General features: G+C 44.2%; 1 protein-coding gene across 1 annotated transcript; it reads right to left on the reverse strand.

Annotated features, from left to right (window-relative positions):
• Positions 1–10422: 10422 nt before the first annotated feature.
• On the reverse strand, positions 10423–19326 carry LOC120839900 (transcription initiation factor TFIID subunit 4-like). The gene is made up of 3 exons (XM_040500895.1): positions 19299–19326; positions 14378–14500; positions 10423–11556 (listed from the first exon to the last, which is right to left on the reverse strand). The coding sequence occupies exons 1-3, from the start codon at positions 19302–19304 to the stop codon at positions 10423–10425; spliced, it is 1263 nt and encodes a 420-aa protein (XP_040356829.1). The 5' UTR covers positions 19305–19326.
• Between the last annotated feature and the right edge of the window lie 2288 nt (positions 19327–21614).

Below are 21614 nucleotides of genomic sequence, written 5' to 3' on the forward strand. Positions count from 1 at the left end.
ACAAATCCACTCAAACAGGTTTTGGAAAAGTGAAAGAAAAGAAAAAAGCGACGCGTTTAATCTTTTATAAATCACAAGAGCAATGACGCTATCTGTTTCATTAGGTTTCTGTGTGTATTATGTATATCTCACAATAGTTAACGCAAGGTTAATGACGCTCAACACCTGGCTTTTGAATGACACACATTTGTTCAAACCTGCATAAACGTAAAGATGATCAAGAGAAAACGCCGTCATCATTTTCTTTGTCATATTGTTTTAACCCCTTGCGACACGTACTTTGACGTTTGGGCTGCCGAAGTAACATTTCTTTTTTTGTGTGTGTGCGTGTGTGTCTGTCGCCAAGACAGTGAAACTAAATGTCCCCTTCCCTTCGTCACTATTCAGTGTTTTGATGAGGGCAATTACTTGCATTATAAAATGTCTCATTAAGGTATGCTTGTTTGAACAAGAGATTCTACCCACAGTGGGTTGTCCGTGACCTGACGGGTAGATTAAACAAATTATAATTTCTATTGTGCTAAAATGTCTAGACAAAGACAATATATAAATGATGATTCTGGCGATGAAACAATTATAAAGCTGTCAGCTCAATGGGGGTCAAGCTAAGTCTTTATGCGCACAGCTATTCGCTCCCTTAGGCAGTGACTTGATTGTTAGTGTTTTGTTTACTTAGAAACTTACGACAACGCTTTCAAGCTCGCCTGTTCTTGTTTATGCCGAAAATTCTCGCTTCCGCTTTGGTGAAAAAATTGTTGACTTGTGTTCTAAAATAGAAGCTGTTTTGTGATCGTTCTTAAGATTTAGAACTAGTAGAAGGAAGCGTCTTGGAACGAAAGGGCATGGTTTGATGGCACTCGTGCAGTCGCGATTCATGTGAAGGTGAGCATGTGATCGTTGAAGACTCCGTACTGGCAGCGGTATGAAGCAACGGCCGTGGCGTAGCGACATGCGCGCCGGATCACGGGTCTTATCGCGGTTCGTCGCTTGGCTCGGAAGGCTCGCAAAGCTGTTGCGGCTTCCGGTTCATGTCGGCGCTGCTAGAACGCAGCGGTCGGCAATCAGGTGTTAACCTTCATATTGATGGTGACTTTCCCATATGATTTTGTATTTCAAGACTTTAAAAAAATAACTGAACTGTTTTAAAACTAAAGTTAACAAATGTTTTTAACAGACTTGGGAAGCAATCGGGTACAAGTAACGGGGTACTTGTAATGTGTTACTTTTTAAAGTAATTGTCTAAATGGCGCGTTACTTTATTGCGGCAGTGATTAGTAATGTTATATCGTTACAAATATTGATAACGGAATACTTTAATTACTCAATACTTCTTAGAAATACGAACATAATACAGTAACTGGAGCTATATCAGCAGGCAACTCAGCAGCATAAAGATAGCAAGTTAAACAAAATAAAAAGACATCGTGAAGACGATCATAACCAAAAAAAAAACACAATGTTTTTTTATAACCGGACACTATACTCAGTTCACCCTTAAGCTGAGACTACAGCCAAAGCTACAAGCGCGACATTGCCCGCGCTCATGGCTTTGAGACGGGCATTTCTAGCGCGAGTGCTCGTCCTGCGGAAAAACACTTCAAAGCAGCGACCTCGAGCTCTTGTGCGTCTGGCATTCGCTGCAGTTTCAGCTTAAATCTGCCCTAAGAAGTTTCTGAGATCGGCTGAATATGGCGATAACTCACTGTGCTGGCTCTAAGAATCCTAGAAATTGCTATATCATGACGACAGGCGGCCGATTTTCTTATTCAAAAAGCTATCAACGATCGCAACACACCGAGATAATTTCTAGCGATGAGAGGATCATGTTCCGAAACCACGACCACTGTCGTTCAATAGCAAGCGAAGGATCCTCGTCCTTCCGATCGGTGGAACCGCGGAGTGATATCTCCAATGCGCGCCGCTCGTGGGCCATACAGACCGTATTATCATTCAACCCAGCGAGCGCGCTCTCGACAGCTGTCGACCAAACACATCATTCTTAAAAAAAAAAAAAAAAAAAAAAAAACTGCGTTTTTTAGATGATTATTACAGTATTATGTTTCCTCCACACGAAAATATTGTATTTTTTTAATACCCTTATTTGCTTTTATTATCTGCAAAAAACACACATTTTGTAATAACCGCGTTTACAATCTCAACCAACAAAATGTGTCGTTTTCATTGGTCATATATCGATCTGGCTGCCGGAACAGTGCTGCTCCCATCGCCGGAAATGTCCTCAGTGTGTTCAATCTCCGATTGATTTTTTTTAAATATTGAAATTGGCCGAGCATTGTTATGATTTAGGAATTTCTAGGATGTTTAGAGCCCACAGAGTAAGTTATCGCCAAATTTTGGCGAATTCAGAAACTTCCTCGGGGCACCGTTAAAAGGGAACTCCGCCGATTTTTCGGTAGACTTCGATTTGGCTGGAAATTTGCAAACCGCATCAATAACCCATTCTCAGCTGATAACCAAAATATTTAAAAAAATAAAATTTTTCCGCGAAGTTATGGAATTTTCATGTTACGCCGGCCGCGAGGGTTCCTGGAGGCGACTCTCTACTGGCAACAATGAAAAATCCCTAATTTTCCCTACCCGCGTGCGTCGCGAATGTGCAGGCGGACGAGCGACTCGGGCAGCCGCGAAATGGCTTTCCGGACGCCAGCGATTGAGATAAGTTTTTCGCAGCTTCACGGTTGAAATTTCCTTTGCAATGGGTATAACAGTCTGTGCTCCGCGATAGATTGTCGAAACAGTTCCGGGAAAAAGTTGTTTTTTTTTTGTTTAGCCTTGTTTTCGTGGGAGGAAAAAAAAGCGCTCCCCGGCAGCAATGGAGGCCAGCCACGTCAAGGTGCTTTTGCGCGAGCTGTGTGCCGAGAGAACTAGTGTCACGTGAAACATTTTCACTTTTGCTCGGAATACTTTATTAGCCGCGAGAGCGAACATAAGTGTCGCTGCGGTCGCCGCGCCCTGATTGGGTGAGGTGTCCCGTGACGTCAGGGGAAGGACTCCGCTCCGCGATCTCGCGTCCGGCTTCCTTCTTTGCACCGGTTTGCTGGTTCGGCGTTGTGTGCCGCAAGCACTTTGAGGAGCCGCATCCTCGTTTACCCGGTGTACAAGACAATGGGTTAGGCCGATGTTGACTCACTTCCGTACATTTTATAAGCCTGCTTGTCACTTTTACCTTATAATTGGGTTACAAATACCGACAGCTATCGGTGGAGGCAATTCCGCCGATGAACTTCCTCGTCCGTCCACACTACACAAGGCAATCTTGCGAGGGGTCGGTGAAGCGGGGGCGTAAGTGTTTCAGACGCTGGCATTCTGTTCCTTGCATGTTCATGATTTAGGAGAATATTACATCCCGCTTTGCAGGCAGGAAATGGCATTTATATGAAGGGCATATGGGCGGTCGGCAAATTAGCTCGCGACCCCCGACTCTGCGCGTGCCACTCTGCATGTGCTGGTTCGAAGATGTTCTAAAGGCCATGGGTCTTTTGAAGTGCTCGTGGAACAGGGTTGTTTTACATAAATGTAGCTTCTTCGTGAATTAATTATATAGATCATACACGTATGCAGGCATATTTTTTATACGCCTGCATACCGGGCACAATTACTGGAAATTATTTTGTATGGTAGCAGGAAAAACGGCCGAATCACCTCAAGTTGCCTGCATGAAATGTATTGAACTGCCCAAAACATGCAAAACAATAGTACTGTAATTTGTAATGTTTGTACTTTTTCCTGACATTCTTTCTTTATTGTAGCTGAATTGTCACTTTCAATTAAAACATACACTGCTGCAGGTCCCCAAAAGCTTCCTCAGACTCCAAAATTCCTACAGCTGGACTCTCTGACCAAAGAGGAAAACAGGAGGAACAACAAGCATTCGAACTGCTGTCCCGTGGTAGATGCTGCACTAGTGCCAGAAAATGTGGAACCTGTGAACGGTGACAATTTGCGTGAGAAAAGCTTCGGGTATTTTAGCTTCAGGACAGTTTGATTTTGCTAAAATTTCAATTTTAGAGCCTAAGGAACTAGTAACGAGCTAGACACCTTCGCTTACGCTTGTTGTACATTACTTGAGGAATGATATATATAAACAGGTCCACAGATACCACCAGTGTATTCTATTGAAATAGTATCTGAATCCGGCAAAGGTCAAATGTGAGATATGTATATAAATAAATGTTCCTTTTTTCTCTACATTCCCCCCGTACTTGGGTTGTCTCACTTGTGATTATACTTCCATGGCCCGACTATATTTAACCTGTTGTTCGAGCAGTATGCAGCTTTTCTGCTTCCGCGATCTTGTTTAAAGAGAGGGATACAAAAATATTATAAATAACCTGCCAATTCATTCAGACCTTCAGCAGCATTTATTGTGTGAGATGTAAATCTATAGTGATGCTTCTGCAATTGTGGCCATATTGCTTCATTTTCATATACGAGCTGCGATTCACGCGTTTCCTGCCCTGTCAACCATGCCTGAAATGTTGGTTGAAGTTTCGCCTGCAGCTACAGGTCATACCTCAATGAAGCCTCATATAAAAATTTACACTTCCTACAAAAACACGCCCAAAACAAATTAAATAGAAACAAGCACGCCGACAGCTAACGTCGTCACAGCTTCCACAGGGCGAGCGGGGCGAGTCGGGGAAAAATTCTGTCCTCACCATGACGTCACCCCGGTTCGCCGTAAGGGGGCGCCACGCGAACTTCTCGGGGCTAATAACCGCGTGCTGCGAGTTGAGTATACTTCAGCAGCTGGAACAGCTTCAAGAGCGGCAAGCGCAAACTCAAGCCGGCTGTGACCATTACGACATCCGTCCAAAGAACACTAATAACATCGAGAAATATAGTACGCAATCTAGCCCTATAGTCAACATTTTGCACAGTCACGTTTGTTACTCACAATCGGTTCAATGATGTTTTTTTTGTTTTTTTTTTTTGTAAACACTATATTTGTTTTAGCCGTCGAATCTAGCTCGGTCTACTCTCGAAGTTCCACTAACGCGCCCGATATGTTGAAGACGAGAAGTGAAACGTCTAAGCAAAGTTCAAGTCTGAATTTAGACATGACTTTCGGCATATTGCTATTCTTGTCTGTTATTACAGAGGTTTATAGAGCAGGTGTTGAGCTCCATTGATGTACGATAGAGCCTTGCCTGGTTTGTCAAATGGTTGGTGTGCAATATTCTCTGCAGAAGTGATGAAAATGTCTTTAATTTATTCTATTGCGGATAAATTTTATATAGGGCTGAAAAGTTTTCTTTTAACCATGAAAATATTAATGTCGTTGAGGGGAGGCACGCAAATTTACAGCTGATGGAAACCGATTATTTGGAGACGACGCCCGAAAATGCACCCCCACCATGCGCATTTCCGGAAAACACCTCGCCCACTCACTGAAGACGGCCAGTGCAGCGGGAAGCACAATCAGCCGTTTGTTCCACGTGCCTGATCGCCAGACAAAGATCAATACCTGGTGGACACCGACGCTGAAGTCAGTATCATTCCTCCTACGCTGGAGGATCGTCGGCACCGACAACGAACCCAACCACTCCAGGCGGCAAATGGATGGGCGATAAAAACGTATGGACAGAGATCCCTAACCCTCGATCTGGGACTCTGGCGCGTGTTCCGCTGTGTATTTTTGGTGGCAGACGTGCGTTTCGCAATCATTGGGGCAGACTTCCTTCGAAATTTCGCCCCCATCGTGGATGTCAAGCGCCGTCTTCTCCTTGACTCAACAACACACCTCAGTATGCGAGGCGTACTATCAAAGGCACTATCTTTAAATTCTACTGTACAACCCCTCAAAATGGCTGCTCCGTGGGAAAACCTTTAAAGGAATTCCCAGCGCTAACGCAGCCATGCAACACCGAGGCACCAGTCAAACACAACATCACACATTGCATCGACACCAAAGGCTCTCCAGTCTTCGCCAAGCCACGCCGCCTCGCCCCGGACAGGCTAAAAATCACTAAAAATGAATTCGAACACATGCTGGAACTCGGATTCATTCGTCCATCGTCCAGCGTGTGGTCTAGCGCCCTGCACATGGCACCAAAAAAATCTGGTGACTGGCGACCATGCGGGGATTATAGAGCCCTCAACAAAATCACGGTGCGGGATCGGTACCCGATTCCCCACATCCAAGATTTTGCTGGGGCACTACACGGATCGACAATCTTCACAAAGATAGATCTTGTAAAGGCATATCATCAAATACCGGTCGAACCATCTGACATCCACAAAACTGCAATCACAACACCATTTGGCATGTTTGAGTACATACGGATGCCATTTGGTCTCAGGAATGCAGCACAAACCTTCCAACGGTTCACGGATCAAGTTCTTCGTGGATTAAACTTCTGTTTCGCCTACATCGATGACACCCTCGTCTTGAGCAAAACACGCGAAGAACAGGAGGACCACCTCCGACAGCTCTTCTCTCGCCTCCACAACTACGGTGTCGTCCTCAATGCGGCCAAATGCAACTTTGGCGTCGCCGAATTGGATCTCTTGGGGCATCAAGTGGACAAGCATGACATCCGTCCCCTGCTGGACAAGGTGAACATTATTCAACAGTTTCCCCAACCACAAACAACACAGAAACTACATGAGTTTTTAGGGCTCATAAACGTTTATCGACGATTCCTTCCTAACTGCTCTAGAACTCTTCAGCCACTCAACCGTTTTCTCACTGGAGATCCCAAGCAGTCCATCCCACTTGAGTGGAACGAATCTGCACTCAACGCCTTCGAGACAAACAAGAAGCAACTTGCCGAAGTCACAACATTGGCCCATCAGAAACCTAACGCACCACTTTCTCTTGTCACCGACGCCTCCGATGGAGCAGTTGGTGCCGTACTCCAACAGTTTACCGACTGCGGGTGGCAACCACTCTCCTTTTTCTCAAAGCAAACGACACCCACCGAAACCCGGTATAGAACATTCGGGCGTGAACTTTTAGCAATCTACCTGGGCGTTAAACGCTTCCGCCATTTCCTGGAAGGACGTCAATTTGTTATCCTGACAGACCACAAACCCCTAACATATGCCCTAACATCAAACAGCTCCTCTTACACAGCAAGGGAAGTCCGACAGATGGCTTACATCTCGGAATACACTAGTGACATCCGTTTCATCAACGGCAAAGAAAACACCGTCGCCGACGCGCTATCCCGGATCGGTGTCAACACCTTTACAGCTGAACAGACAGCTATCAATTTCCAGGAATTGGCCGCCGCCCAACAGCTCGACGAGGAACTTCAGCACCTTCGCTCTTCGTCAACAGCGCTGGTCCTCGAAGACATTGCAGTTCCTGAATGCAACAAAACACTTCTCTGCGACACTTCCACTGGCCGTCCTCGACCTTACGTGCCGACACCGTTTCGACGAGTCGTCTTTGACACCCTTCACTCACTCTCCCACCCAGGGATACGTGTGTCACAAAGCCTCATCTCAGCTCGATTCGTTTGGCCAAGGATGAAGTCAGACATTAGAAACTTCGCACGGGCATGCCAACAGTGCCAGCGAGCCAAAATCCATCGCCACACAGTGACACCCGTAGGCACATTCCAACTTCCCGGTGCCCGATTCAACAACGTACACCTAGATATCGTGGGACCGCTGCCTCCGTCTCACGACTATCGTCACCTGCTGACGTGCGTGGACAGGTTCACTCGCTGGCCAGAGGCAATGCCTATGAAAGACATAACCGTGGAGAATGTCGCCCACACACTTATTACCATGTGGACCAGCCGTTTTGGTGTGCCGGCGACAATAACAACCGATAGAGGCAGACAGTTCGAAAGTCTTCTCTTTCATAAACTGTCAACTCTTCTCGGTGCCCACCACATCCGAACAACGGCATACCGTCCCTCCTCCAACGGGCTCGTGGAAAGGTTTCACCGACAGATGAAAGCGGCACTCAGAGCGCACACGTCACTAAGCCCATGGACCGAAGTCCTACCAATGGTGCTGCTGGGCATCCGCACTGCCGTGCGAGTAGAACTTAAATGCACCTCCGCCGAAATGGTCTACGGCACTACCCTCCGACTACCCGGTGAATTTTTTCAGACAACTGAAAAGAGCAGTCACATAGACTGCGAGAACTACGCCAGCCGATTACGCTCGGTTCTCCAAAACATCCAACCAATCCAAACCAGGACTCAGTCACGCAAGGTCTTCATAAGTCCCGACCTTCACCACTCCAGTCACGTGTTCGTGCGAAAGGACACGGTGCGACGTCCACTACAGTGTCCCTATGACGGACCCTATGCAGTACTGCAACGAACTGACAAAACATTCACGCTTTCAGTCAACGGCCGAACAGAAGTAATTTCAATTGACTGCATTAAGCCTGCACATCTCGCAAACAATGAGCCACAAGAAATTGATGCAACTTCGTTCACAAGCACATCACACACATCGCTCGTATTACTCACAACCTCGCTAGGGGGGGAACCATGCAGCGGCTCCCAGCGAAGCGCGAAAGAAGTGAAAGAAGTGCCCGCGCGATCACGGCCTCTCTCGGCGCTCGAGACAAGACAGACATCGAGGAACAACGGCACCCGCAAGATCGGCTCGTCACGTCTCAGATTTAACATAATGTAAATAGTGTAAATAAATTAGTTGAAGCTCAGTACGCTTCAAGTATTTACATGTGCTGACGCCTGCAACAGTAACTTATTAAAAGAAAATCGGAAACGAATGGCACGTTCCTTCAGGTCCTTCAAGCGTGTGAGGCATCTGCACCCCCATTCCGAGCATTTCCCGCTGTGCTTTGGCAATTCGTCAAAAAATGTATTGCGTGACTTTTCGACCTTTCTTCACCAGTCATCTTCTAATAAAAAGAGAACGGGTTTACTAGCGATATCACGAAGAGCGTAGCGAGTTGCAAAAACGGTTGCGGGGAAGTAGGTACGGTTGGAGTAAATACTTTTCAAGTAGCTGGATATGGAGCTAGAATTCCCAAAGTAGCTAAATTTGGAGCTATACTTCAAAGCAAGCGCCAAATTATTTGGGGCGACCTCATATTGGCCGCCCTAAAACATCTGCCGCCGTAGGCAGCCGTCAACTCTGCCTACTGGTAAGTCCGCCCCATTCTCGTGATTTCAGGTCACGTCAGATGGATTCCTCTGCCAAGCTTAGCGCGAAGGTGAATTAATGCGCAGGTCACGTGAGGTCAATTTCCCAACTAAATTTAGCGAGGAGGCGAAATTAGTGTAGACGTCAAGTGACCGGGACATCAGCTTCTCCGAGAAATTCAGCAGGGAAGCTGAATAAATGTACAAGACACGTGATTTCAGGTCACGTGACATAAACTAAATTGGTTTGCAGGTCACGTCACCTCGGGTCACGTGACGTTGATTTTTTTTTATGAAATGTACCGTGGAAACTGAATTAATGTAACAATCACGTAACGTCAATTTTTCAGCTAAATTTAGCGGAAAAAAATTAATTAATGTACAGGTCTCGTGACTTCTTATCACGTGAGGTTACTTTGTCTTCTAAATTTAGCGGGAAGCTAAATTAATATACAGGTGACATGACCTCTGTTCACGGGACGTCAATTGTCTCTTTAAATTTAGACGGAAGATGGATTAACACACATGGGTCACGTGACGTGAGTTTCCACGCTAAATTTAGCGGAAAATGCACGAACGGACTGACGGATGGATACAAAGTTTGGGATTCCGGGGGTTCCGTTAAAAAAACATTTCATGCTTTACAACAAAAAGTTACGAAAAAAAAAAAAAGAAACCGCGCAGACTTATGTATGGCTAACTTGTTTCAGAATGTTTTAGGTACGTATAAATCACAAGGTTAAGTATTTTTGACTTGCTAGCATTGTAAGAAAATAAAGCTTCTTTTATTAACGCATTACATTATGTTAATTGCAACATTTATTAGGAAAACACACAACCAGGTGCAACAATACTTGCTAGACAAACCAAGAAAGCACAACATGTGAGCTCTGTTTAAATATTACAACAGTTAGGCACGAGAGAGCGGTGAAAAGCTCCGCGGTAGGAGAATCTTTTTATAAAACTACAACTAAACACTTTACACTTTCGTGTCATGTCGCCGGTAACTACTAAGAAGGTACCTGCGTAAAGGAATACACAGAAGCTTGATTCATTTTAATTTGTATTTTTAACGAGAATCAACGACGTAACGACCACAATAAACACACCGAAATTTGATTCCGTTAAATAAAACATACACATTTATTAAAGCTCTTTAACACTAACTAGAGGACGACACACGAGACACACTTAGCCATGGGCACGCGACACGAATGATGAACACATTCAGTTGAAGCAGTTTCAGAAAGATGCGAATACGTCTTCAAAAGCAACACAGTGAAAGTTGAAGTTAGACAACACATGTTTATGGGCAACTAACTTATCGCCGAATGTAACGTGCTCCAAGCCTAGTGCCAAAAGGTCCGTACTCGACGTCCTTGGACAATTCGTCCTCAGCATTGATGGCCGACTTGGCCCACGGCTCGGCGGAAGTGGCCCCCGTCTTGGGCCATGGATCCTCAGCAGTGACGGCCGACTTGCCCCACGGCTCGGCAGCAATCGCCCCAGTCTTAGGCCACGGGTCGACAGTGGCAACGGCCGACGGCACCACCGACGAAGCCGCTGCGGCGTACGAGAAAGATGGACCGGACAATTTGGTACCGTACGCCGGCGCAACAACGGTAGTTGGGGTGTAGGAGGCGGACTTGAGGAGCTCGCCGCCGCCGTAATAACCGGAGGACGGGAACACCGCTTTCCGTACGACCACCTTGGAGGCCCCGGAGTAAGGCAGGGTCGGCACGAAGCCCGAGCTGAAGGCTGCGGCCGGGACCGTGCGCACAACGACCCTGCGGCCGAAACCGGGACCGGTCGCGAAAGACGAGAATGCGGGACCTGTCGAAACGGAGGAGAAAGCCGGACCTGCCGAAACGGAGGAGAAAGCCGGACCTGCCGAAACGGAGGAGAACGCGGGACCGGATTGGAATACCGGAGCTGGCGAATACGAGTACGCAGGTCCTGTCGCGGGGAGGAATCTCTTGAAGGTCGTGACTGCTGGAGCGGCAGCGTACGTCGCTACGGGAGCTGGACCGGCTGGACCGGACAAAAAGTGTGCTGGACCCACGGGAGCGGACACAAGGGGAGTGGATACGACGGGAGTGGATACGGCGGGTGCGGATATGACGGGAGGGGGTCCGACAGGCGTAGCCTCGAAGGTTGTTGCCACCGGAATCACCTTCTGGGGAGGCGGCGCCACGGGCACTGGAACAGTGGGTTCCTGGGGTACGTTGATGGCTACTCCAGCCGGGGTAGACGGGGCTGTTCCCGGTTCGTTGGTGGTGATGGTGGCACGGAATCCGTGTTCGTCGGCGACGTACTTTACGATGCGTACGCGGCCGTCGGCGTCGGTAAGGCCGTAGGAGCCGTATTTGCGACCGTACGCGTCTCCGGACTCTTGGCGAAAGGAGCCGCCGCTGGTGTGCTTCTCCTCGTAGCCGAAGTCATAGTTTCCGTGTACCTGAAAACCGGAGAATACAATTCTTGTGTTAAACTCAGGTCAAGGCAAAGGAGGAAAACGAAGCATCACTTTTACCAATCTTACAACATTACTTTTACTCGATATAATTTTACACTAAATTAATTTCGACTAAACACAACGAAATTTAAATATAGAAATAAGGCCTAAACACAATTCTACGACTATACTTTCCAACCCTTAAAAATACACAATGAACACCTTGCTCCCAGCGCGAGCATTTATCTAAGAAATCTTTGTCCGGAACGCCATGGCAATAAGCAAGATAACTCCAAAAGATATCCTGTTTTCATTATGTCGACTAGAGTTCTGGACGAGCCCGGGTCAAACTGAATGCTCGTGCCCGGCCCGTGGGACGGGCCGGATCGCGTAGTACGCAATGTTTTCGGGCACGGGTTCGGTCCAGAGGCGTGCTTCCTCTTCCTCTCTAGAGGCACCTCCAGCCGGATAGTGCTCGGGCCGGGCCTGATCGTAGGCATCCCATCGGGCCGGCCAGCGTTGGGTAAGGCTGAGACTCGATCGACGTGCATGGGTCGGGTCAGGCCTCAAAATCAAAAGGTTGGCTTGAGCAATACTGTAACATAGGCACTCCGCTGTGATATCAAAACTCTTGGTATAAAACGCATGTTTTCACACTCTGATGCCAAATTTGAGAGTGCTAATATAGAAGTGTTTTCCTGGAGATAATTTGTTTCTTGCATACCACTGCTCTTTCATTATCGGTGATAGGATAAGAAGGCAGTAGAGACTGACTCCAGCGATGTGATATACAGTAAATGCAGTGTCCGTTGCCTTCCTCCGAGCTTTGCCTGCCATGGTGACGAACAAGCATCAAAAACAGAAAGCTCGCGCTGGAGGAGGAACGTCGACTGCATTCTTTGTCTGCCACCAACTATAGTCAAAATGTTATTGAAGTATCGACAATAAAAAATTAAAGGTAAAAGTCACAGAATGTACTAGTACAGTTCTGCTTTGTTGTGCAATAATTAAAGCATCCTTCGCGACTCCAGGCCTTCTATAATCATGATAACTACAAAATTCGTCGAGCGTTTAATGCTCCTATCCTTGACACTTTACCCGCCACAACTGGCGACGATTTGAGAGACAGTGAAGATAGTCAAATGAAGCTCGCGATCGAGTTTAAGACGTCAGCTGACAATTTTATACAATACTCGGCCATCGAAATGTTGCGATGTTTAATTATAATGGTTACCTATTCAAACACTTTCAAGGATCATCAGAACTTTCGCGTACAATATTGTGCTTTGCATAAATCATGCAACATTATCAAACAAGATGTAGGCTGGAATGCGACTACCATTGATATAATATTTCACTCACGACCTACCGCAGTACCCTTCCTTCTAGAACGTTACATTGTCTCAGAAGGAACTCCCCAGTATTGTGTGATACAAGCCGGTGTCGCTAGATTTGTCAACCGGAAGCAGATAACCGCGACGACAATAGAAAGAGGGACCCACACAATTGTCTGCAAGGACGACCGAGCCATGTATTACCAACCGGATTTTCACCTTTAATTGCAGCAGTACGAGCTCAAGGGCGCTGCATTTGGATCTTGGGCACGGAGGCAACAAGCTGAGACTTCCTCTCAACACTAATTAAATGATTCAGGATTAGCTCCTCTGCTCTGGCAACAGTGCAAGAACGAAACAAGAGTAGGGTAGGATGCACTTGGTTGGGTAAGAGAAAAATTTAGGAATATATCCGTTTAGTTTCTGTTGCAATCGGTTTGAGTACAGTCTTTAGTAGGGATACTTTACTATACGCTGTGTTCCTTCATTGTAAATAGCAATGCGAGACGTCACTTTTTTTCTAAAGGATAAAATATTGTTTTTAAACAATAAATTTTCAGCTAGAAGACAACAATTATTCCGACACTTTCTGCAGTCCTCGAGGCTAGTATGATTCCTCTTTAAGGTGATCACAACTTCAATATATTGCAAAGGCTGTCATAGGATATGACCTAAAAATATACCGGGCCTAAGAATAAAAAGTATATATTCCTGAGAGTCTCCTTAAATGACTTTAGATGGTATTATAACTGGCTATAATTCTTATGTGGAATCTAACGATGCCTTCATTTCGGCTGAAATAAATTTTTACAACATTTTGAGCAGGACCGATGGTCGCAGGGTTCTGGAGATGAGTTATAAATAACTTTGAATGGTCTTGAATTGTTTGAATTGATTGAAGTGTTTCAAGAGTTTGTAGTGTTTGAAGTATTAATATGCATCACAATTATATTAGTGATGCATATAGAGCTCATTTTAGGCAACAATAAAGTTATGCAGAACAGCACACAAGTCTAAAGGGTATTTTGAATACTTGTGGAAAAAACTTAAGACCTATATATCTGCTCTGAACAGAAGGATTTCTGAAGCCCGCGGTAAGCGTGTAATCTGTGAAATATTCTCAGAAACCCGAAATTCAAAGTGCTGTGTTACAAATATTGAAGTCCTATTTTCAAAGCAATAATTGACGTCATACATATCCTGATTTAGACCATATAAATCATCGCCATTCCGCTCTTGGTTAGCGATAGTTTTGATAAATGTTATAGAATATATTACCTTGGTTTTTAAAAGTTTGGACAGATGAAGTCATAACAGTTTTAGTTGTTTCCTCTGGGTTTATCCTAGTTTTACCATGCATCGACAAAAAATGTCACCTATTTTATATTTTTCCCTATGCCTTAGAATAGGAGTTAAACAACAGACAATAGCACACCGCTATCACCATAGGCGACCACAAGCAGTGAAGAAAACAAGGATTTTAGACTTACATCTTGATTTCGGTGCTGTGTTGACGTCCCACTCTCTTCGACAATTACGGCGCCATGTGTTGGAGCTTCCACAACACCACTCTGGGCGCCTCTCAGCACCAGGGCGATTAATAGTAGGAATGTCTGTAAAAATATGTATAATACTTCAGAGTCAGTAGTTAAAATTAACAATTATTACTTTTGTCAATGAAAAGTAAATACAATTTCTGTCAGACCCAATTATATGACCGCTGTATGATTCATAAAGTTTGCTATTTTAACATGTATGATAAACAAGTGGCGCTGGATTGACTTCGTCTGGACACGTTGTGCCGTCGAAACGAATGAATACCTCAGCATCTAAGAGCCTAATATATTTATTCTAGGAACGCCTAAATTCATGGAGTTGTGTGCGTGGAAAAATATAAATATTTTAACAGCCTGGTTCAAAAAATTTGTTGTGTGCGCGAAGAAAAGTAAAGAGCAAACACGTTCTCGAGAGCTATATACATATTTAATTAGGGTGTGTTAGCGTTTTATGTAGAGTGTCTAAAAAAGTTAGATGAGTTACTCGCTTGTCTTGCATCCACATCTAAAAGAACTTACCTTTATGTTGTTACAAATAAAAGCATCAAGATCAATTGGGGCGCTAGTTGGTTGAACATCTAGGCGGTGATTTAAAAAGCGCAAATGACTGAGAAGAGAAGGGGACAGGAAAGAGCGCTTACTTAACCGTCAATTTAATAGAGCATCCAGAGAAAGACAAGGTGGAAGTGAAGAAAGAGAAAAAAAAGATAAAAACAAAAATATTTTCTCCTTTTTCACTTTACCCTTGTCTTTCTCTAGATGCTCTATTGAATTGACAGTTGTAAATAAGCGCTCTGTCCTATCCCTTTCTCTACTTAGTCATTTGCGCTTTTTCAAACCACCGTCTAGATACAAATACAAGATTTGCATTGTTCATCTCATAGGACATCGTGCTAGCTAGGGTGAAACATGTTCTGTAGCTCAATCTGTGCACTTTTAGGCATATGATTTGTACCGTCTCTATAGTTTACTAAATCATTGTAGCTTTTTAATTAAGTTTGATTGTTGTGAAGCTTGCGCGGAGGCGTATATGTAACGGATTCTCGGTTGCTGCGGCATTCTGTTTTCTTTAACTTAACCTTCTGTACAGGAATATAACGTCCTTCGTAGAATTGTGAAGATTAAGCCTGTGTAGTATGTACTTCGTTGGTTTTTATTTCACCCCCTTCTCTGGCATCTGAGTATTTCGAACCATGCCGCGGTCAAATGAGTTTGTCAAGCTTGTATGCGTATTCCCCTAACTTATGTTTCTACAAATATCTTGCCAATAACACAAACTAAAAAGAAGAAAGAAATGTACGTGCTCTAAACATTTGTGTTTATTCTCTCACCCGGTTCTTTGCGCAATCTTCGCCACAAGGTGGAATCCGTACTACTTAGACTACCCTATCACTTTGAGATATTAAGAGGATCATAAGTGGATGCATGCTTCTTGGTAATTTATGGTTATATTTAGCCAACAAATATAATTTTTAAAAATCAATAAAGATGTTTTGTAGTCTCTTAAGCTTTTTTTATCCAACAATATATTGTAATTTTCTACTTTTTATATTATTTGCCCCATAGATATATCGAACGTGGAAGAAATAGTATCAAACGCATATAAGTCCTCATAAAATCTCATATTGTCTTATGTGTTTCTGAAGAGGTGCAGATATTTTTTGTCACTGTTGTTAGCAACTAAATTTCTATTCAAATAGAATAGCCACTTGAATGAAAAGCAAAGTCTACTCCTATCTGCCATCGAATAATAGTATGGCCTTAATTTCTGAACGTGAAAAATCTATATATCATCTCCCCCTTGCCGCCCGCGTCTCGTTTGTTTTGTTTGCAACAAAGCTTACATGAGCGAACTTGATGTTCTCTTAATGACAGGTAAATTTTTTAAATTAGCTTGCCGCAGTCAGCGCTTTCTCGATTGCATTTTTAGCTTTTAGCAGCACCTAACTTAAAAAAAGAGGCACCAAAAAATCTAGACTGACGCGTGTTTTAAGTTTAGATACCTACTTACATTGTCATTCTCTATTTTTTCTCTTGTTTTCTAGTCTAATTTTTTTTTATTAAAAAAACTATAAACAAGAACACGATAAAACCATAGTATTGGTAATAGTTAGATTGTATCTTCAACCGGAACTTTGTCGGATGAAGATTGTTTAATTAGATCTTTGAATTAGGACACCGCTCTGTAGTACGGGCACGGCGAAGGGGAAATATCAGCTTGGAAGTTTTCTTTGAGCAAATTAATGTAGTCTCTCCCCCCCCCCCTTGTTTTAACAACAAGGGGCAGCAGAGATAATGTCAATTGTCTCTGCGATCAATGGGTTTCTATAGTTTGTTAGGTGGTAAAGCGTTTCCTATTCTTGTTTCCAAAATCCTTATAGGCCATATTTCATAAAGTTTTATAGCAATATTCATTTTAATCGAATAGCCGTCCTGTAGAGATACGCGCGGTTTGAAATTCTTTGATTGCTTTAATACGCCGATATGCGAGATTTGTTGGATGATTAATGACGTGTTGAGCACGTTAGGCTTGCTTTACTGTTTCATACGCCATACCTAATATATATATATATATATATATATATGTTTTTTAATGTGTTTTTTTTTTGCATTTTACAAGTTTAGTTAGATGCTTGAAAGTTCGCTTAGTCAAGTTGTATATCCAAGTTAAATCAGGCTCAATTTAGGCACCTTGTTGTGTCCTCTTACCAACCTATATTTTTCGTACCGGTCGAATACTTTGTTAAAACAGTTCACCTCTCACACACAATACTGTATCTAGATGACTACCGCGCTGCGTTGAAAGCCAGTAAAGTGTCATACTGCTAGCGCGAAGAAGACATGGCCGGCATTTTTTGGGGTGCCATGAAACCTACTATAGTCACTGACAATGTGAGAACAGCAAGAAGGAGTTTCAGTTGTCCCCCTCCCTCCCCCCCCCCCCAGCACGATCTTCCCACCTTCATTAAACTTTATGTAACCGCGCACCCCAAAGAAAAGCACGCTAAGGACACATGCACACAAAAAAAAAAGAAACACTCACTTAGCGCTGACTGACAACTCTTTGTTTGTGTATCGTTGTTAGTTCTATCTTTTCCTTTTCTGCCCCTATGTAACACAAAGCCAAACCAAAAAAAAAAAAAATCTCAGCCACGGTCAGAAAAAAATATTTTGGCCAAATAATACATCTTTTTTTTTTCACAAGGTTCTTGACGCGGTGCTAACAAATGTGTTGTCCGGACTTATGTCCTCGGCTTCCATGATTTCCCGTATGAATTGGTTGCAATTACTGCTTAACATGGTACAGTTTTTTAAATGCGCCGAACAACCACAATCACGAGAGTAAATTCCTAAGTGCCCAGAGTTGGTGTTGACGATGTATTTGTTATGCTCGCTAAGGGGGTGGGTAAGACAACGTGCTCTTTGTACTATATATTGTCTTCGACAGGAAATGAGGAAGGAACAAATCATCCCTTCTTTGCAAGGAACACAGTCGATTTAATGCTTCTGTGTGCAGCTTACTGTTTTATTTGAAGGTGCGTTTACTATTTTGGTCAGGCTGTCAAGTCTGTTGGGAGCTGAAAAGATGATTTGAATATTTACTCTGTTGGCTATTTTCTTAAGGTCGTAAGTGAAATTCTGAATATTCGGCCCCGATTGCCAGTTTTCCTGTCCTCTCTCTGTGGTTTTATTTAACACTGTCGATGTCTTGTTCGCAGTAACAGTGTCACACAATATGTGTTGTATAATTAGAATGTCGAAATACTGATACGAGACATTATTATTTTATTTCTCTCAGTAATTATTTGTAATTTCAACATTTTAACTCTAGATTGTTAGGTCGACGAACGTCCTAAAGGAAACAGTAGATGCAACAAACTTGCATTCTACTAAAATCATATACTACACTATTTCTATAATACTTCGTTGAAAATCGAACGCCAAATCACATTAAATTCATAGTAATATCAAAGCGAGGCACGTAGCAAAGCTCCATGAAGGCTCACTGCAGAGCCTGAAGTTGCCTCATATGAAACATTCTTACTATGGAGCATGAGTATATAAATTGTTCACTCTGCTAAACATATGTGATAATGATGGGTTTGATTAATGGGAAAAACTAAGAATATAGTTTTGGTTGCCCGTTATGCCAATATATTTATGCCCCTTTTTGTCCTTCAGAACAGAAAATAGAGAACTTTTTTTCTAGGTTGTTGTAGGAGTTATGTCTCGAAGAAAAAAACAATATCGAATGTCATTTAGACTCAAAAAGCTGTCGTCCTCGCAAATGAACTGTACAAATGCATGCTGTACAAATGCAAACGGCAGTCAGCAAATACGAACAATGCCTTCCGATATGTGACAGTAATCTAAAACGATACTCCCGAGAAGTTGCGTCGGCCGAAAACGTACAACAATATCGCGCATGCGCGATGGCTCCCGGCAGGTTTGGGAATACTTATGGGAATGCAAAAGGAATATACTGACTCACTCACCGATTAGATTCTTTTGTTGTTGTTTGTGAAAAGAAGTATAAGTTGTTGCCTCCTTTTATATAAGGTTTTTTTCCTCCACAAACCACGGATATATTTTAGGTACCAATTACATACTCTACTGAGAATACGAGTCATATTTCGAATGTTTTGTTTTCGGTATTTCATATGCTTTGTTAGGCTTCTTGACACTAACATTTATGTATCTTAAGAATGAACCGCCTAAGACGTATCCGCCTAATGGACCCCGAAAAGTTTTATCAATTATCCAATCCCTCATTTAGTAACGGGTACGTCAACAGTCGTTTGCAGAAGAACCCCCCGTCCCCCTAATCCAGAAACACGCATATGGTTCCACTCACCTTCATGACTGCTTCGCGCGACGGTTGACACTCGGACAATCCCGGTATCCCAACTGGCACTTTAAACTTCCCCTCCTCGTCTCTCGTATATATAGAGAAGCCCCTCCCAGTCCGTTTAAGATTCAAAGCAGGAACCGTCGGGCACAATGAGTCTAATTTTTTTAGTACCTATTTTTTCGTTTTCCGGCTCCCACTTCGTCCGTTTCCCCGTGTCTCTCATACGCTCCACCCCTCTTCTCCCCTCCTTAACGTTGCGTTTCTTAACACCACGGTAACGTTTCGGACATCTCGTTCAGTCTTGCATTTTTCTTTTGCTTTTGTTTGCTGAGCTTACGTCGTCTCATAGCGGCTTAGTGGCCCCACATTGTCTGCGCGACGGACGAAAGATTGGAAAGGGGGCGAGGTAGCCTCGCCCAGACGGGGCCGCCAAAGGGGGGGTTCGAGGCTACGGCGTTAGTGTTTTTCCCCTCCACTAATTATGCGATGCCGACTGAGAGACACTATGCACCTGATATCGGTGCGGCTTTCACTTTAACAAGTCTCCGCCGCCGCGGCGAGCATTCGACGAATCGCTGTATTATTCCGCTTTGAATTCGCGAGTTAAAAGAATTCCGACGCGGGCTCGGAGGAATCAATGCCAAGATCTAAACTTCCGATAAGTTCGATGACGCATAGAAAGCGAACGTCGCTAAAACCCCTTTCTTCGACATTGAGCTTCTTTTTCGGACGCCGCTGGGTCAGGGTATTAGGGGTGCCCGATGGGTGGGTGAAGAGTGGACGCCATTCTCTGTACATGTCACTTCGGAATTTCGGTGTCTTTTGGTATCTCCGACTATTTTCGCTCATTCGATGTGATTAGTGGTTCACGTTAGATGTGGCGAAAGAATACTGATGCAAGTATCGCAATAAAAACAGTTTTCTAATATCTCAATCGCGGTTTCAGGAAAAACAGATCGGATCTCAACATGATGTTTGCGATTCGCGATTGACCCTACTTTCCTTTCGTGGGTTCTACCCATTTCAATTTATATTTGTGTACGTCCAGTGTCTCCGACGCTAAGCAACTCTCCCACGCTGCCCAACTGATTGGGAGCGGCGATTTACAAAAGATTTCTTTTCGTAAACAAGATCAAGCGACCGAGTCTCCCGCTGCGCTTGTACTCTAACCGGACGTTTCGGTGTCATTAAACGACTTTTGTTCAATAAACGGAGTGGATTATCAGAAATGCATTCGAAGAATCGGGTTCGGGTACCTTAATTTGTTTTCTCTTTGTTTTGTTTTTCCTAAAAAAGAAATGCCGCCTTGAATCCCCGTTTCGAGTGGACGGGGAAGTTCGGCTGCCCCTGTGTTATCAGATTTACGAATGGCGTCCCCCTGTTTGAAATGCAGTCGGCGCGCGGTACGGGAATTATGTTTGTGTGGCTTATCGTCCGGCGTGTGTCCTTGTCCCCGTGACGTCTGAATGAAGTCACGTGGGTATCGTAACGGCATTGAAAGGGAATTATGGCCATTATCGGGCGTGAGCTTCATGGTTCTTTCTCCCGCGTAACGGTGGCAAAGCGATTTATCGCGTATTTGTTTCTGTTCATAGCGCGAAGAATACATTATACTATGTCACGTTCTACCGAAGATTAATTGTAGCAGGTGTTAGAACACTTTATCTTCATACTTACCTGATAAATCTTTATTAAAGGCGACATATCTTAACGCAAAAGAAGCGACAGTTGTGAGAACTACGAAAAGTGAGATCAATGGCATCATGACGAGCATAAATTTTATTACCACTGTAAAGTCCAGGGATACAAACACAATGAACTTATTATGTCATATATTCAGTTATAGACAAGCCCGAAAAAGAAAAGCTGCGCACTAAGCTGAAGAGTTATATGCCCATGAAATCCTCAAAAGGAGTAGTAATCAAGCCATACTCAGCTCGGTTAGGCACGTCGGTTTGCTAATCAACCAATTCCCCCCCAACCCTCCAAAAACAGGAAGTTTTTATTACTGCGTTAGCATTAGTACCTATATGACCGCGAAAAGCAGACGCCGTCCGTCTGCGGACAAAGAAGTGGAAAGGTAGGCGCCTTGCGTAGAGAGGAGCAGAGTAGTGAAGGACAAAGGCGAAAGGGAGGCGACGTCACGGGGCGGAAGAGAATGCGTGCGCGGGAAACCGGCGAACCGCGAAAGCAGCGTCAGGCTGCGGATGCCCCTGCTAAGCCTGAAAGGCGGGCAAATGAGGAAGAGAAGCGGAAGCAGCGCCTAGCCGATACCCCTACAAGACAAGGCCTGCGCGTGGCGTCATCGTTAGTAGATCC

The sequence above is a fragment of the Ixodes scapularis genome, unplaced genomic scaffold (genome assembly GCF_016920785.2).
Source record: "Ixodes scapularis isolate PalLabHiFi unplaced genomic scaffold, ASM1692078v2 PGA_scaffold2__306_contigs__length_199485367, whole genome shotgun sequence".
Lineage (NCBI taxonomy): Eukaryota > Metazoa > Arthropoda > Arachnida > Ixodida > Ixodidae > Ixodes > Ixodes scapularis.